Raw genomic sequence first — 19,450 nt, 5'->3', positions numbered from 1 at the left:
AAGGTTTTTAGAGTACCTCCAGGAGAGCTTCATGGAGATGTCCCTGGAGGATTTCCACTCCATCCCCAAACATGTTACCAGACTTTTCCCAGTAGCTGTACTGGCGATGAATGCATCCCAAGTCCTCAGGGCAAATTAATCATTAAAAAACGCTTGCTTTTAAAACATGTATTATATTTAATATATAAATATTACACTCACCAGAGGTCCCTTCTCCGGCTTAGTTGAGTTGGGAGGGTATTTCAGTCAGGGTGATAAAAAGATTCTGGCTGTCAGGAATAATGGTGTACTGTGTGCTCTCCTCAAGCTCCTCCTCCTCATCTTCCCCGTCCACAAAATCCTCAGGCATGGCGGAGAGTACCCCATTATCAGAGTCCACAGACAGGGGTGGGGTAATGGTGGTGGCCCCCCCTAGAATTGCATGCAGCTCAGCATAGAAGCGGCATGTCTGGGGCTCTGTCCCGCAGCATCCGTTTGATTCTTTGGTTTCCTGGTATGCTTGTCTGAGCTATGTAAGTTTCACGCGGCACTGTGTTGCATCCCTGCTGTAGCCTCTGTCCATCATGGCCTTGGAGATTTTTTGAAATGTTTTGGCATTTCGTCTTTTGGAACGTAGTTTTGATAGCACGGATTTGTCTTCCCATACAGCAATCAGATCCAGTACCTTCCGTTCGGTCCATGCTGGAGCTCTTTTTCGATTCTGGGACTGCATAGTTACCTGTGCTGATGAGCTTTGCATGGTCACCTGTGCTGATGAGCTCGCCTGGCCAAACAGGAAATGAGATTCAAAAGTTCCCGGAGCTTTTCCTGTACACCTGCCCAGTGCATCCGAGTTCAGAGTGTTGTACAGAGCGGTCACAACGGTGCACTGTGGGATAGCTCCCAGAGGCCAATACCGTCACATTGTGTTCACATTAATCCTAATTTGAAACGGCGATGTTGATTTCAGCACTAATCCCCTCATCGGGGAGGACTACAGAAATCTATTTTAAGAGCCCTTTATGTCGACAAAAAAATGGCTTCGTTGTGTGGACGGGTGCAGGGTTAATTTGATTTAACGCTGCTAATTTCGACATAGTAGTGTAGACCAGGCCTTTGACTGACTGCAAATTTAATGAGGAAGTGAGAGATGAGTTGATGAAGCAGTGAAGCAGATAAACCAGATCAGGTTTAGTACAGAGTCTGAGGTCTGAATCTGAGGCAAAATCAGGGTTAGGGTTCACATTTGGATTAGTCCATGACATTATCTCACAAATTGTTCTCTGAGGGCTTGTCTACATGGGTTGTATGTGTGTCTACGTGTTAATCTGCATTAATTTGAGTTAATTGATATGAAAATTCCTGAGTACACATGACACAAATCATGACAGTGCATTAACTCCAAATTCATTGCCAACACTGGAATCCTCTTTTAAAGTGCATTCATTTCAATGAGAACAGAATTAATGCGTTGTATTATTCATGTGCATGGACTGCTGTTGTGCACTACTTGGCAGTTCTCCAACTGCTATCCCATACTGTTTGCGAGTGTCCGTTACTGACCTGTCTACCCGTGCGCCTTTCACTACCCTGGGAAGTTGACCTGTTGTACAAAGCTCTGCAAAAAGTGGTAAAAACAAGGGCCAGAATTTGCCCTTTTTTGCTCCTGGATTCAAATATATCAGCATTGCTGTGATATAGAGTCATAGAGTTTAAGGTCAGAAGGGACCACCAGATCATCTAGCCTGACCTCCTGTATATTACAGGCTGCCATCACCACCACCACCCGTGTACTAAATCCAGCAACTGAAAATTAGACAAAATATTACAGCCCACAAAAGACTGGACTGTGCCACAAGCACAGAATAGGAGGGACCGAGGTGCACCAGTGCTCAAGTCCTAAAATAACAAGGAAATGATTGATACATACCCAGATAATCCTGGCAAGTGACCAACACCCACATGCTGCAGAGAAAGGCGAAAAAACCCAAAGGTCACTCCCAATCTGACCTGGGAGAAAATTCCTTCCCACCCCCACACATGGTAATCAGTTAGAGCCTGAAAATGTGAGCAAGAACCAGCCAGCAAAGCACATGAGAGAGAGAACGCTCAGTGCCACCTCATAGCCCTGGCTCTTCCCATCCAATGTTCCATCTCCAGCCAGGGCCATTCCTGATGCCTCACAGGAAGAAGATAAAAAACCTCTCTCAGAATACATTGAGGGTTGGGGGAATCCCTTTCTGACCCCTGCCAGTGTCCTGATGAAACTCTGAAGCATGAGCTTTGGGAACAAAAGACATAAACCAGAAATGAGTCTCATGGCTGTTGAGCCCTGCTCCACCATACAATTGCACTCATAAATTTGTCCAGCTCTCTCTTAAAACTAATTAAGCTATTTGCCCACACAACTCCTATTGGTCTATCACTCCAGAAGCCTTATAATATGCCTCAAGCAGCCACTTGGAGTATGTTGAGACCCTTGATCTCAACCTGTTAGTGCAGCAAACTCTTGTGGACAGACACTGGAATAAAGCTATTTTTGTGTACATTGCTGAGCAGATCTCCATGAGGGGTCACAACCAAGATGCTGACTATCACGGAGTGTGGGAGAGTCAGGGCCATGCACGCCCCACTTCCTGTGATTCACCGTGACTCTCAGCCAGCCAGTAAAATAAAAGGCTTATTAAATGACAGGAACACAATCCAAAATAGAGCTTGTAGGTACAGACAACAGGACCCCCTCAGTCAGATCCACCTTGGGGGGCAGGGAGCCCAGACCCCGGTGCTGGGCCTCCCTCCGTTTCCCCAGCCAGCTCCAAACTGACACTCCCCCCAGCCTCTCCTCTGGCCTTTGTCTCCCTCGTGGGCAAGAAGACCATCTGATCTCTTTGTTCTCCAACACTTTCAGATGGCACCTTGCAGGGGAGGGGCCCAGGCCATTGGCCGTTCTCTGTGCAGACACCTGCACATCCCTGCTCTCTAGGGCTCTGCAACAACCACACACCCTTATCCCCCCACCTAGATACTTAAGAAATGCATAGGGGAACTGAGGCACCCACACAGTATTCAGCGAAAACAAGTTTTTTCCTGCAGCTTCCCACCTATTCCACAAACAGAACCACTTTTCTTTCAGACAGCCCAATGTACACTTCACTACCATTCCACAACTACTGACATAATAGTTAAACAGTTACTTCTTTCTGTCCAAGTGATCCTTGAATGGCTTCATTAACCAGGGAAATAGAGAATAAACTGTGTCTCTCCCCAGACAGTTGAAGCAATCTCCACACCATTAATATCTGTAGTGAGCTTGGATGCAAACTGTCCTTTCTCCATTAAGGTAAACTGAAGTGAATTTTGAAAGATCCTGGTACTGTGGACCCTTCCAGACCATGCTATATTTGTGTTACTAAGCCTGCCACAGTGATCAACCAGTCCTTGGAGCACCAGGCAGAAATACCCCTTTTCATTTATAAACTCTGAGCTCTAGTACAGGGGTCAAATAATAGGCACAGAGGTCCCATCAACTGCTCCAATACAGTATGGAAACCCAGGCGTGCAAAGCCATCAAACTCCTGAGCACTACCAAGCTTTATAACCTGGTGCAATAGTACCTTATGCATGGCATCACACATCGGCATAACAATGGCATCAACAGTCAATCTCCCTACATGTTGGTTGTTGGTTGGTTACAGATCAATAACATTTGTGAGTGGCCAACTTCCAATGACATTGGCGACCTGCTTCTCAACAGGTATAGGGCACTACTCACTGAGGATTAAATCCCTGAGATTTCTGCCCAAAATAAAATCTGAATTGTGAAAATCTTATAAGAGCTCCTGTTTTCATGCCACTTCTGATATTCTGGCACCAAAGCTTACATTCATAGCTATTCTGATGAGGTTTTTGGCTACATCTGAGCCAAAACTGAAAAATAAATTCTCTGCTATTTTTAGAGAGAGAAGGTGGATGAGGTAATATCTTTTATTGGACCAACTTTTGTTGGTGAATGAGACGAGCATTTAAGCTACACAGACCACATCTTAATCCAAAACCAAAACTATAGGGGTTGTTTCAGATGTAGGGATTGGAATCTAGCTCCCACCTTGGAAATTTTAAGGTTTTGATTTGAACTTCTACTTTTGGCTTGTCTCTATAGAACTGTTTCTGAGTTCAATTTCTGCCTATTCTAACATGTGTATCTACTCACCTGAGATTCAGCAAAAGCTAGTTGATCTAGTCCATTAGTATAACCCTTTTTGGCTTTCATCACAGTATCCCGTTTTTGAGTTAAAAGTTGCTGGAAGGCAGCAATGAGTTCAAGATAAGAAGTAGGAGTGACATAGTTATGTCGTCTCAGAGTTTCCAAGAATCTATGGAAAAGAAAGAATCTTTCTAATACAGTTAATGGAACATAAAAGGGGTGGAAAATAAAAAGTGAGACAACTAACAGGAATGATCCACTTGTTTCAAAAAGTCACACAAACATGTTCTAAACTTGCACAGTTCCTCAAATTTACAAATTCACAGTACAGAAATTATCAGTAATGACAGTGACTAAACTACCTTACTAAGTAATGTGGTCCATCACCTAATTGTCTTAATTGTTAACAAAAGTTCTCTAATCTATTACTTTATTTTTAATTTTAGATTATTCTTAATTTTACCACTTTTGATAGCATAAAAAGTCTCATCTTATCCTCCTTATACCTTTATTTATATAAAATATTACCCCATTTTTTAAAAATATACAAAACTAACTTTTCAGAGAGTGACAAAACAGAAGTATGGAAGTGTTTACAGATGGGCACCACTTCTTGCCGTTCGTTGTCTGTGAGCTGAAGTGTTTCTAAGAATTTATTAGCCACACGTTCAAGGGCATCTTCAGGCCATGGCTGAAAAAAAAGGCAGAGGGAGGAAATAAAATGTAGGTGTTACCACTCATAATTTCTGCAAAGACGTAATTTTTACACTTTGGAACAAGCAATTTCTTTAATACGTCCAACACAATATGTCTCAAGAAATGGCTTGCTGGTGGCTAATCAATAGATCTAGCTGTAGTTTAATTGCTGATAACACCATTTGTAAGGATTGTTGCCTTTAGCAATTCAAGGTAATTATCCAGGTTTTAGTTCTGCTAAGGAACCTCTATCTTCAGTTTTTCCCAGAAGCATAGAAAAACACTGTGCAGCATCACAAAGTGAAATCTCCCCAACATTTGTCAGCCATTCCAAATTGCTTACACCTTTGCTTCCAACTTGTTGATCCTGTAAACTGGCAACAGAAATTATGAACATATTACTTTTTCACCCAACTGATTTTGTAACAAAAAAATCTAGCTTAATTATACACTGTTATATTGGTACCAAGATTCAGATGTGAACAACTATTTTAAAATCTTGAAAGCCTTGAGACACAGCACATAATATATTATCTGATTAAACAAAACATACAATAATCAGCAAATGAAGGAATAAAGCATCATTAGAGAGCAAGTTGTTGATGACAGAATAACATTAGGAATAACCATGCTGAAACTGGTCAGCACCTACAATATTTTGCATCTGGACATTCTAATTTTTTTTAAATGATTTTTTAGCTTTACCTGTAACAGGATGAAATATCAAATAGTTTCTCAAAAACATGCGTGAGAATGACTTGTTATATTTTAAATATCTTGAGAGAGAATGACCCCTGCTAGCCAGAGGGTAGAAGGGAAACATAATGGGTATGAAAATACAGGTATTATTAGAAAACTGAAACCCTCTGTTGAGGCAGCAATGTATTTTTACAAACCTGGAACCAGTCAATAGTACAACAGTTGATGAGAGATGGGAATTGTCTCAGACGATTGCGGAAAGCATCTCCGATTGGGCTGAATGCTACCACAACGTGGAGATTTTCTTTGCAGCGGTTCACGAAGTAGGCGAACAAGGCCAGGGGACTGAGTTCATCATGTTTACTGCCAGCTTGAGCTATTGCACGAACACCCTAGAGAATAATGAATGGGATGGGGAAGCCTATGATTAATAACCTGTCATTAAATACTGTATTTCAAAATGATTTTTGACATCACATGATCTAAAATGTAGTATAGGTAAAATAAGACAAAACCTGCTAATAAACAGAATCAAATTAGAAAAACAGAACAATAAGTAAATATTTGGGAGTGCCACACTCTTATTTATCTAAAAGAAAAGGAGTACTTGTGGCACATTAGAGACTAACAAATTTATTTGAGCATAAGTTTTCGTGAGCTACAGCTCACTTCACCACGAAAGCTTATGCTCAAATAAATTTGTTAGCCTCTAAGGTGCCACAAGTACTCCTTTTCTTTTTGCAAATAGAGACCAACACAGCTGCTACTCTGAAATCTGTCGTATTTATCTGTAACTCTACCACCACTATTCTAGAACTAATTTCCTGCTGGTTTGACCAATCTAGTATTCTAGATTAGGATAAAGATTAAACTGTGTAAAAAGTGACCTTCTCTTTATGGGGAGGTTACAAATCACATTCTGAAAATCAGAATTTGAAATGGAACCTCTTCAGGTAATAAAGTATCTTAGCCTTTTATTAGTAAAACAACAATAAGACAATTAAAATCGATCTTCAACCACTTACAAAAACATTTTAAAAGATAAAAATTATTAATATAAATTAAAAAGGTACAAAATATTATCCTCCTTTAACGGAAAGTCTATCTCATAAAAATAAATGTTCTTCTTCCTCTAATCTACATTTTAAGTGCCATACACCGCACCAACCTCCTAAACTACATTTCATAAAAATAAACAACTTACTGAAAGCATTTTTGAAAGTGATACTCAAAACAATTCATTAAAAGAATGTGCAGTATTCACCTACAGGTAGAGAAGGATTCGAACGTCCAAATACACAAACATATCACATTTAATCATTTGCAAAAACTTTTCTTAGAAGAAGAAACCTTATGTTCTGAATATATGAAGCATCTACACCATTACTCTGTACTGTTCTTGCACTATAATAAATCCTGATCTCAATTAACTAACAATCCACAAAAAACAGATCATCCATTTCCCTAAAATTCAAAAGTTTTTTCCATAAAATATGACTATTTCACATAACCTAGCAATTATTTTTTAGAAAACTTTAAAGTGGCAAGATAGATTGGTGATAGAATTATTTTGATTGAACATATTTTTATGAATAATGAATGAGTTTCTCTCAACTGACATGCTGCAGAATAATTACCACATTTAAATGCTACATGGAATGAAAATTGTTTGAAATTAAAGAATATGTTCAAAAGAAGTATGAAATTGAAACAGAATTATCCGTAGCCAACCATCTTTAATAAATACTTGGTTAAAATGAAAAGATAATACCTTAAAAATCCAATCAATTAAAATCATCATATAATCTAACTTCTTTGCAAATAATATGGAATGCTGTTCTCAATATTTATCAAACCACAATGAAAGAAATTTAAAAAAAAAATATATCAAGTAACATAACTAATTAAATAAAAACGTTTGTGCATGTACTGTGCACCAACTTCTATAAGTTTTGGAAATGTAACACCCTGATGGTTCATTAGTTGACATGCTATGGATTAAGTGTGAAAAGATTAAGACCTAAATTTTCAAAATACTCTAATTTTGAATATCCAACTTATGAAACCTAAGCCCTGATTTTTGGAAGTGCTAAGCACCTAAAATGAGTGAACACTATTCTGAAAATGCTCTCGTCCCCTAATGCCCCTACTCTACTTGCGCTACATTGATGACATCTTCATCATCTGGACCAATGGAAAAGAAGCCCTTGAGGAATTCCATCATGATTTCAACAATTTTCATCCCACCATCAACCTCAGCCTGGACCAGTCCACACAAGAGATCCATTTCCTGGACACTACAGTGCTAATAAGTGATGGTCACAAACACCACCCTATACCGGAAACCTACTGACTGCTATTCCTACCTACATGCCTCCAGCTTTCATCCAGACCACACCACATGATCCCTTGTCTACAGCCACACTCTATGATACAACCGCATTTGCTCCAACCCCTCAGACAGATACAAATGCCTACAAGATCTCTATCAAGCATTCTTACAACTACAATACCCACCTGCTGAAGTGAAGAAACAGATTGACAGAGCCAGAAGAGTACCCGGAAGTCACCTACTACAGGACAGGCCCAACAAAGAAAACAACAGAACGCCACTAGCCATCACCTTCAGCCCCCAACTAAAACCTCTCCAACGCATCATCAAGGATCTACAACCTATCCTGAAGGATGACCCAGCACTCTCACAGATTTGGGAGACAGGCCAGTCCTTGCTTATAGACAGCCCCCTAACCTTAAGTAAATACTCACCAGCAACCACACACCATGCAACAGAACCACCAGCCCAGGAACCTATCCTTGCAACAAAGCCCGTTGCCAACTGTGTCCGCATGTCTATTCAGGGGACACCATCATAGGGCCTAATCACATCAGCCACACTATCAGAGAGGCTCATTCACATGTACATCTATCAATTTGATATATGTCATCATGTGCCAGCAATGCCCCTCTACCATGTACATTCGTCAAACTGGACAGTCTCTACATAAAAGAATAAATGGACACAAATCAGACGTCAAGAATTATAACATTCAAAAACCAGTTGGAGATCACTTCAATGTCTCCGGTCACACGATTATAGACCTAAGAGTGGCTATCCTTCAACAAAAAAAGCTTCAAAAACAGACTCCAACCAGAAACTGCTGAATTGGAATTAATTTGCAAACTGGATACAATTAATTTAGGCTTGAATAGAGACTGGGAGTGGATTGGTCATTACATAAAGTAAAACTATTTCCCCACGTTATTTCTCCCCCCACCCCACCACACCCTGTTCCTCAGACATTCTTGTTAACTGCTGGAAATGGCCCACCTTGATCATCATCCTCAAAAACAAAAGGTTTTCCTACTTCCCCCCCGTCCTTCCTGCTGGTAATAGCTCACCTTAACTGATCGCTCTCCTTACAGTGTGTATGATGAAACCCATTGTTTCATGTTCTGTGTGTGTGTGTGTGTGTGTGTGTGTGTGTGTATATAAATGTCCCCACTGTATTTTCCACCAAATGCATCCGATGAAGTGAGCTGTAGCTCAAGAAAGCTTATGCTCAAATAAATTTGTTAGTCTCTAATGTGCCACAAATACTCCTTTCTTTTTTGAGATACAAACTAACACGGCTGCTACTCTGAAACATTCAAAAACCAGTCGGAGAACACTTCAATCTCTTTGGTCACTCGATTACAGACCTAAAAGTTGCAATTCTTCAACAAAAAAACTTCAAACACAGACTCCAACGAGACACTGCTGAATTGGAATTAATTTGCAAACTGGATACAATTAACTTAGGCTTGAATAAAGACTGGGAGTGGATGCATCATTACACAAAGTAAAACTATTTCCCCATGTTTATTCCCCCCCACCCCCCACTGTTCCTCAGACGTTCTTTTCAACTGCTGGAAATGGCTCACCTTGATTATCACTACAAAAGCTTCCCCCCACCCCCCGCTCTCCTGCTGGTAATAGCTCATCTTAAGTGATCACTCTCCTTACAGTGTGTATGGTAACACCCATTGTTTCATGTTCTCTATGTATATAAATCTCCCCACTGTATTTTCCACTGAATGCATCTGATGAAGTGAGCTGTAGCTCACGAAAGCTTATGCTCAAATAAATTTGTTAGTCTCTAAGGTGCCACAAGTACTCCTTTTCTTTTTGCGAATACAGACTAACACAGCTGCTACTCTGTATTCTGAAAATCTAAGTCTAACCCTGTTCTGGGAAGATATAATTGATGACATACACTTTCTGCCCATTTCTGGCCTTGGTTATACTAGTGCACTTGCCACTGATTTCCATGTAAACTGCAGGAGTGCAGTGAAAAAGTGATTTGTGCTTTTATTATGGTGTTCCACAAACATAACAACCCTCCCCCACCACACACACCAACAACAAACATACACCACTGTTAAGGACTTGAACTTCAGACGGGACGGTTTGTTGTCTGACCGGACAGAGACAGGCAATATCAGCAAGGTCCAAACACAAAGCTCTTTATTGAAGAGTACACACAACAATAGAGAGCAGCCCATCTCCAAAGAGAAACCAGCAGCCTTTAAGTAAAACTAAATAGCTTTTTATAGACAGTCCCATCGTGTCACAAATTTATTTATAAAGCAGCCCACCCCTCCCCTATGTTAGTTAAAATCCTTTTTTTTTTTTTAATGCATGCACTTTTACCCCCTTATTGTAGGTAACTTTTAGCAAATTGTAATGCCTCACTAACTTTTTTATTGGTATGGGTATCAACCAGGAGACGAGGCAGTAAGAACAGACATAACACAAAAACAGGGAGTGGAAAACAGTGTCCCCTATTTCAAGGACTGTTCCCAGTACATCTGGTACAAAAATGCAGGAATGCAGGCCTCCCCTTTTTTCTTACTCTTTGTAACTTAAACAAATATTTTTTTATTTTACTTTTAGGGACTTTTTCAGCAGCCTTTCTTGGCCTGACTTTGGTTCGGTTGGCCTAACTGCTTTATGTTTAACTTTTTACCTAACACCACCAAACAACATCCTCCTACCTTTGTTTAAAAGGGATTGAGGTATGCTAAATGTGACATGCCATCAAAAGAAAGCCCTAAAAACAAGGAAATGCCTAGTTATGGGACATTTAACCATACCCTAATGCCCACACAAGAAGCTTCTACTGACAGAGAGAGACTACGTAGTCCCAGAGAACTTATTTCTTCCTCCAAGTAATAAGAAAAAGTGCTAAATCATCATTACAAGCTCAGCAACATTAGCAAATATTGAGGGTTGGCCTATAAGCACAAGTTACGTGTACAGCGTGTTATGTATATGTGAGAAAAGCATGAGGTTAGAATTAAGGTTTTTACCAGAGGCAGGATGCATCAACCATCCCATTTTATAAACAAGTTAACACAATTTACAAGAAGATCTTGTAAAAACAAGATTTCATGAGATCCAGTAAAAGTCATTAAATGAACTGTACATATCCAAATGGGCACTTTAAAAAAGGTATATCTTGTTAAATTCTTGATGCAAAAATTGTGCAGTTTTGCTTTAAAATTGTGTTGATGGGGCAAGTTAACTTATGGTGCCCCTTTTAAATTTACTATTTATTGTCAAACCACAATGAAAATAAGATTACATTTTAAGGGAAATATAGCCATTTTATAAGGATACCTCCATAATGTCTTGTTTTTCATCTGCTGCAAAAAGATTAGGTACTTCTCCAGTATTGAGAACACTGTCAATATCTTCCAAGAAAGCTTCTTCTTTAATCTGTGTGTCTGTTATTATAAACACAGTTTTCAAGCCCTTCATGCCTGCACTCTTCAGAAGGTTCTATAAGGTTCAAAAAATTAACTTTAAGTTGATTGAAAGTATGGCACACTCTGGAACACACTTCTTGAAAATTAAAACCAAAACACATGCATATTAACCATGGCGATGGGTGAAATGTCCCGTGGGGGAGGCGAGCTCCTTGTCCTGGCTCTTCCGTCCACAGCCCTGCCCACACTCCACCCCTGCTCTGCCCCAGGTCCCGCCCCCACCCACCGACTCGCCACTCACCTCTTCACCCTCCCAAGATCCCCCCCTCCATTCACCTCCTCCCCCACCCGCTGCTTGCCTCCTCACCCTCACCCTGCGCCAGACCCTTTCCCTGCCCTCTATGAGATCCCCTGCTGTGCAGCTGGCTCGCCACTCGCCTCCTCACCCTGCAGCTGCCCCCCACCCCGTGACTACCTCTCCGCTTTTCACCTTAAAGCACTAATAACATTCCCCAAGGCAGATGAACAGGCAACCAGTATAGCTCAATTGCTAGATAGATTCTCCTCTGCGTGGCAGGGAGTTCGGTGTATGCTATATAGAGAGAGATGAAAAGCCAGGCTACCTATGCCAACCTGAAGCCTAATCTCTCCTTTTGAAAAAGTGCTTGTCATTAACAGCCTGCATTAAGGCAGTAGTTTAATCACCTTTCTTACACAAAATTCCCTGCCAGACTCGTTTACCTAAACTGGGTTTGAATAAAATGACTAGATCAAGAAATAAACTCACTGGCTATGTCAGCTCCTCCTTGAGCCAGGTTAGCAGTTCTTCTGGGTACAGAGAATAACTGAAGGGTTGTCATTTGGAAACTGTTTTTAACCCCAATAATACATTTTCCTACAATATAGAAACCAGCTGAATGTGGCCAAAGGCTTCCTGGGCATTGGCAAATGCCTGTTAAATGGCTTCATTACTACTTTAATGGCTCTTTAACAGTTGCATTGATCTCTGCTACTAGGTCTCTGGAAGGCTTTTTCACTGTGTAAAGTTACTCAGGGATCCCCTCTGCTCACCTCCTCACTCCCCCCATCCGCGTCTGCCGTTGACTCCCTGCTGGCATTCTCAGGGAAGGAGGGCATGAGGAGAGATGTGGCTGGCAGCTGCGGGGACCTCCAAGGGGAAAGGGGATGGGGTAGAGGAGGAAGATTCACCCCAGGCAGCAGCAGCAGCAGCAAGCCATGGGAGCTTCAGGGAAGGGTCAAAGCAGGGAGGGGAAGAGGCGAGAGGGTGGGGGCACCACAGCCCAGGTGTCGGGCAGCAGGGATGGCTGTGCTAGGGGAGGCAATGCCTCCCCTTGCCTATTATACCCGTCACCCATTATGTTAATACTAACCTTCAGATCTTCTCTCCATTCATTCATACCATAGCTCTTAGAGATCTCTGGCTGAAAAATATACATTTTCGCCATGGCTGTAGCCAAACGGGTCAAAGACTGACGTCCACTCCCTCCCATTCCAATCAGTAAGACATTGCCACCTGACTGCTTTAGAATACGACTTATTCGAGACAAATGTTCCAACACGTACCTGACAATGAAACAGATTAAATATCATGATGAAAAGTGACAAAGTACATTTATAAATGTTTTATATTTGTCTAAGCTAATATTTTTACGTTCTGTCAATAAGTCTGGGAAATGAGAACAGAAAGTCATGTTTGCCCTACTTCCTGCCCAGAAGAGTACCTCCAAAGCTGGATATGTAGCCAATAAACTAATCTTTCATAACTGCTGTGACAACTATATACACATCACCCGATCACTAAATATAAGCTTTAGGAATCAGTGGGCTTGGACTGATGGAGATGTCAATCTAAAAGAAGAAATCAACAGACAAGGAAATTTCCAATTCTAAAGCACAGTTGCTCCATTAGTCCTAACTTTTGGGAAATATCAATAATATGAACAGAATAGGGAAGAATATATGGGAAAGGATATGGGATAGGTCAATGTTTTCCCCCTTCAAAATGTATTTTGTTGCTGATTTTGGGAAACACAGAATTGAGCAATTTCTTTAGAAGGTGTTATCTGGAGATGACTGAATGGAAGTTAATGCACTGGAGCAGCGAAAAAGCTATTTTCCCATCCTCATCTTTGAACAGTGTGTCAGAAAGGAGATGAAGACGAAGGCCGCCAAAAGTAAGAGTCTTGCTTTCAACCTTGGCTGGGAGAGGAGTAAGAATTCCTTCCTAAGGAAGCATAAAACTCATTTAAGAAGATGAAAGGGGGCACCATATAAATTGGTTTCAAAAAAGTTCAAATCATCTCAAAGAAAGCAAATTGTGACTTATCCTGAAAAACAAGTTCAGGATATTTTTCTGTGTGCTTGGTCACTAGGAGACCAGTGGCTTGGTCTGATCAGCCTAGAACCTCAGAGGAGGAACTGCAGCTGTGATTAGTAGGGCATGGCTGTGCAGCCCCTCTCAGACTCGGAATTCCTTTCCCCGGTGAAATGAGGGTCCAGAAGCCACAAGCAAAAGTCGTAGAATTCTCCCCTAACAGATAGTTAGAGAGTCACTTCACAGCTACAGCATCATCTGGATCTAGTGCAGAACTTCTAAATTACAAATATCAGTGCTCCTGTAATGGGTCCCTGGGAAGAAAAATGTTACTTCAAACATCAGTTAACTGAAGAAATAAGCAGAGACATGAAAGGAAAAGATCATTGCTCACCCACCTACTCCCTTTCCCCACCAAAAAAGGAAAAATAAAGTCAGTTGAACATAACAAAGCAGGATTGCTCGTCTCCCATCAGAACAGAACTTCTGGTGCAAAGTGCAGTGCCTTTGCTTCCCAGTAAAATCATCTGAATTGTCCCCAGCATCTGCCAAGAGGTAACGTAATCAGCGACAGTTTGGTGGAGACATGTGAAGGGCAAGAGAGGTAAAAAGTGCACTTCTCAAAAATGAATATTATGACAAAGTTGTTTATTGCCAAAGTTAATAATGCCAAGTATGTGCACCTGAAAATTACAAGGTTCATTCTTGTCTTGTGAGTTTGGTTATATTCTTCCAAACACTGCTCCACAACATCACTGAACTGTTGAACACTTGGAATTTCAATATAAAGTCTTTCATCTCCTTCAAGGTCAGGGTTCATGTAATCACCAAATACCAGACTTCTCATGTCTTCTTCAGTTACCTATGGTATAAAATCAATAAATTGCGAAGTGAAATTTAATTGTCATTTTCCTACATGGACTAATTAATGAGCAATATATCAGCACACTTTAGAGATCACACTTCCTAATCACAATACTGATCCAAGTAGACAAGTCCTTTGATAAAAGTAACCATTTTTGTTGTTTATTGGATAAACTTTTTTTTTGTATTGGGGTATTTTATCAGTGTTTACTGATTAAAACAAAAAATCAAAATCCCTACTAATAGGTCATGTCCATTTCTAGTAAATGTTTATTTATTTGTTCTTTGAACACAATTAATTAAAATGCCATTCATAGTCTCATGCACCAACATAATCAAAACTTTCAGGATATAACACAGAGGTATGGGTAGCACCCTTCTTCCTCATCTTAGGAAGTAAGAACTTGAGCCATAAGTAAGTTCATTGTCTACACATCCATTAAATGGCAAAAGAGTGGGAAAAACATATTATAAAACAAAAATCATCCAAAAAACTAAAATGTGATCACGACAAAAAACAGATTGTTCACTTTTAACGGTCCCTTAGAATTTGTATGTACTATGCTAAACAATCTATTCAAACTTGTACTTAGCTATGACACTCCGAGTGCCTTTCACAGGCCTGAAGAAGAACTCTGTGTAGCTTGAAAGCTTGTCTCCTTCACTAATGGAAGTTGGTCCAAGAAAAGATATTACTTCATCCCCTTCTCTAAATCTAAAAAGACAGACACTTTTCCCATGTAGTAGATCAGGTTTCTAGAAGTCCATTCAAAAATCTTCATCACTGAGCTTCCTCTTGCAGATATCACACTTACCAGCAGATGGACCAAGATCCAGACTAATTTCTTCTTATCATAATGGTTGGTAAATTACTTTCAAATTAAAAGGAGTACTTGTGGCACCTTAGAGACTAACAAATTTATTTGAGCATAAGCTTTCGTGAGCTGTAGCTCAGGAAAGCTTATGCTCTAATAAATCTGTTAGTCTCTAAGGTGCCACAAATACTCCTTTTCTTTTTACGGATACAGACTTACACGGCTGCTACTCTGAATACTTTCTCATTGTTTTTGTCGTCTTACAAATCATGGGCTAAAAAAGAAAAATCTTTGGCCAAGGAGAAGTACCAATGGCTTTCTCATTGTAAGTTTTGATAAAGCTGGTAGAAGAGATGCTGCATACTGGTAGCAATGTTTTAATGTATAAGTTTATCCATCCTAGCTTCTGTGTAACTGGACTTAATCTTTCTATTTTTAGACTCCTGAATATCTCAAGTAAAGAATCTGCCTAAAAGGGCAAGTCCTAAGCAAATAAAACTATAAGGTTCAAATAATACTTAAATTATGCCAAAATATCCTTTAAGGGACTTTGAATATGGACAAAACTTGGGAGGGAAATATGAAATGCGGAGCCAGGCTTGGGGTTGAATCCTGAGACTAATATGTGGGACAGCTGTGCCTTTATGAAAAATAAGGAATAGTTCTTTATGACAGAAAGCAGAGAGATCCCCAACATGTCTGATCAAAGTAATAGCTGCTGAGGCTGTGTTTATAGGAACCAGTGGAGACCACTGACTGAGTTTTGCCTCCAGTGATATGAGGCACAAGAGGAGCTGATCTGCTGACACAGAAGCCTGGAGCAAGAGTTCCTGTCTGGGCCACGAGGAAGGTAGGCTGCAGTACAATAGGCCTTATGCCCTCTCAAGAGAGGCAGGACTGGAGCTCAGGACAACCCTCAGTCACACTGTGGGCAGAACAAGAGACCACATTATGATTTCTGCAACAGGGTCTTGAGGAATATTTGGTGTGTATCATGAGGAGCAGGAGCGTTTGTCTTGGATGAAGTAGAAGGAAAACTAAAGAGCTTCAATAAGTTACAAGAGGAAGCTCTGTGGAGAAGAAAATGACTGGTAATTGGTCTGCCTATCAGCATGAAACCTAAAGAAGGAAGACCGCTGATGCAGATTTGAGAATAGAAAGGAACAGAATCCCATATTTTTATATATTATATATATACACACACACACACACACACACACACACACACACACACACACATTTTATATATATATACACACATACACACACACATATATATACACACACTATCAATAAATCAACTACACAGACATTATTATGAATTAATCTCAGTGTGCAATACCTCTAGCATATAATATACAAAGTCACATAAGCTAAAGGTGTATCAGTCAAGCCTTTAAAAGTGACATACTAATCTGGTTATTCAAACTTGTCCAGAAATTTTTGCAAGTCACATCAGTTTTCTTAAATTTTCAAAAAGATGAAAAGTAATTAATTTCCTAGAGTGCTGAAATGCCAGGTATCCTCTTCCCACCCCCCTGACAGGCATGCTATATTCATATGTTTTATTCTGGTTTCCAACATATTTTCCTAGCAAAATACAAAAAATTAAATAATTCAATACTATAAATGCCCTGGAAGTGAAATAAACATAACTTTTTTTTTTTTTTTTTTTTAAGTAATGCAGTAACAAAAAGTACAAACCTTAAGCCTACCTCTTGCCAGCAGGAAAGAAGAGCAAAATCTTTGTTGTAGGTTTTGGGGTTGTTTTGGGTTGTTTTTTTTTTTTTAAATCATGCAACATGGTCCAACAGAAAAGGGCACCAAGACAGATGAGATAGAACAGAGATAAAATAGCCGCTGCTAAAATTCAGACATTATGATACAGACAATAATAAAAATAAATTGTTTTGTAATGGCAAATGTGATTACTTACAGGTGCGTTTCCTTGCCTTAGATGTGCAAACACAATGTCAAATGCTTCTTTGAAATGGTCTTTCACTATGTCTCTCATTATTTTGAACAACCAGGCTCTATCAGAGTCATCCACAAGTCGGTCATAAAATACTCGAAATACTTCATGCACAAACAGACGAATCATTGTATGCTTGGTTTCAACTGATTCTTTTTTAATGAGTAAGCAGCCTTGGACAACACGTGAAAAGTCACGCAGATTGAATGTGTAATGTGATTTGGCTGGTGTTGGGAGCAGGTTTTTCATGGCTTTCTTATATACCTTAAAAATGAAAAAGGCAATGAACAAAAACATTTATTATACTATCAACATGCATCATCACAATATCAGATAATATATGTTATACTCCCTACAGTTGTCTGGAACATTTCAACTGTCTTTAGCTCATGCTGTGTGATGAAATGGAGATGTTTGTTAAGAATATTACATTCAGTGTAATGAACACTGTTAGCAGGCATTTTTCCCATCTGCTCTAAGATAGAGGCTACATGCCCTGTGTAGGGTCAAAACATTAACCCTATTAACAGACAAATTAATAATAAAACAATAAAATTTAGTCCAAACCTTCTCCCCAGGCCTGGTCCTAGGTTCTTAGTTTAGGGTTGCTCAGTTCATCTGATATAACCTCTCCATCTCAGACCAAAAGCTGTCAAGGTAGCCCAACTCCAATGCTTGCTGTCTTTAATTTTACTTAACCCAGGCTTTCTGTTTTGACAGGTGTTGTGTGGCAGGGTGCTATTCACTCCCTGCTTCCAGAATGGGATATTACCCCTTTTTGTCCCAAGTGGGATTTCTGTCCATCCCATCACATGCACTGTTGGAACCCAAACAAATTATTCTTTAAAAAAGGAACAAATAAAATATCCTGTCACACTGGTCTAACAGAAGAGAATATACCAAAAGCCCTTTGAAAAAGAAGAAAAAGAAAAAAAGAAAATTAAAAGTTAATTCTTGTTCTCTGAAGCTATATGTCATAACACATTACCATTCTCTTAGAGTCCAGGCTCCAGAATAAGACAGGCCTATTCTTATATTGGTGCCCATAGTTCATAATCCTAAAGCTGCTGGCTTCAGCAGGGGATGGCTCTTGCAGTGGACCATCTTGAGGGTGAGATAGTGCAATTAGCATTCTGAAAGGGGCTGAAAAAAAGAGGATCCAAGAGGTTTAGGAGGACAATATGAGGGTCCCATGCTGGAGTAGATTCTCTAGCCTGTGGCTAAGTATGTAATGGGCCTTGAGAAACTTCGATACCATTGGGTGAGAAAAGACCATTCATAACTGTAGTAGGGGATGACAAGTTGAAACTGTTGCAAAGTGAACCACCATGAAGGAAAGGCCAGAATATTTTTAATGCAATATGCAGCCAAAGATTTTCAATATCAAAAGCTATAGTTATTCTAGATTGTGCTGGACTGCTCATATCGAAAATCTCTTCAATTTCAAGGAGTAATGATTTTTTCCAAATGGCATTCTACTTTGTATAAGTATTTCTTGCAATGGAGCAGTTTCTATCATGGTTACTCAACCAGCTAACATCCAGGCCATCAGATGCAGTGACTTTTAGTCTGGACGATCATCTAACCATGATTCTGAAACATCATGTTTGGACAGTCAGAAAGTGGAATACGAGGTTGAAAAGACACATCTGAAACAGATCTGTCAGCCAAAGCTACCATGGCCAGTAAGAAGCTATAAAGATAAATGTGGTTCTATCCTGAGTGATCTTGGCTATCACCCTGGGAATCAGGGGAATTGGTGGAAAAGCATACAGGAGGCCTCAGTTCCATGCAACAAGGACAGCATCAGGTAATGATCCCAGGCTCATGCCCCCTCTTGAGCAAAAGTTGCCCTCGGTGGTGAACAGGTCCTTGGGAACTTTCCATTGGTTGAATATCAGTTCTATGATGGGCCTCTGCAGAAACCATTCTGCTTGTGATGAATTGTTTGCTTAAGATGTCTGCTTCATTGTTGCTGACTCCAGAGAAGTGAAGAGCTGCCAGGTTATCCTGGGCTTGAGAGTGTCAGAACCTTTGTAGAAGTGGGGGAACCATTGGTGCTGAAACCTGGAGGAGGAGAGGGGCACACCATCCACTTTTTTTTAGCCTGGGTGAGGTCGGGGGGCAGAAGACCACGC

General features: G+C 40.2%; 1 protein-coding gene across 16 annotated transcripts in view; it reads right to left on the bottom strand.

Moving 5' to 3' along the window:
* DNAH12 (dynein axonemal heavy chain 12) overlaps positions 1-19,450 on the bottom strand; it is a 178,167-nt gene that overhangs the window by 64,058 nt on the left and 94,659 nt on the right. For 14 of the 16 annotated variants that reach the window (XR_006283048.1, XR_006283049.1, XM_038408654.2 and 11 more), the window contains 7 exons: positions 17,277-17,576; positions 14,345-14,523; positions 12,718-12,910; positions 11,238-11,399; positions 5,776-5,970; positions 4,741-4,874; positions 4,190-4,352 (listed from right to left, as the gene is read on the bottom strand). Coding sequence is in view for 13 of the 16 variants with exons in the window: in XM_038408654.2 (XP_038264582.1) it covers positions 4,190-4,352; positions 4,741-4,874; positions 5,776-5,970; positions 11,238-11,399; positions 12,718-12,910; positions 14,345-14,523; positions 17,277-17,576 (1,326 nt within the window). In the remaining 3 variants the exon portion in view is untranslated. Of the gene's footprint in view, positions 1-1,909; positions 1,945-4,189; positions 4,353-4,740; positions 4,875-5,775; positions 5,971-11,237; positions 11,400-12,717; positions 12,911-14,344; positions 14,524-16,660; positions 17,201-17,276; positions 17,577-19,450 lie in introns of those variants that run through there. The other 2 variants (XR_006283050.1, XM_043519999.1) reach the window with 2 other exon arrangements.

This window comes from Dermochelys coriacea, chromosome 7, assembly GCF_009764565.3.
Source record: "Dermochelys coriacea isolate rDerCor1 chromosome 7, rDerCor1.pri.v4, whole genome shotgun sequence".
Taxonomy (NCBI): Eukaryota; Metazoa; Chordata; order Testudines; family Dermochelyidae; genus Dermochelys; species Dermochelys coriacea.
This window is presented reverse-complemented; position numbering and strand designations above follow the sequence as displayed.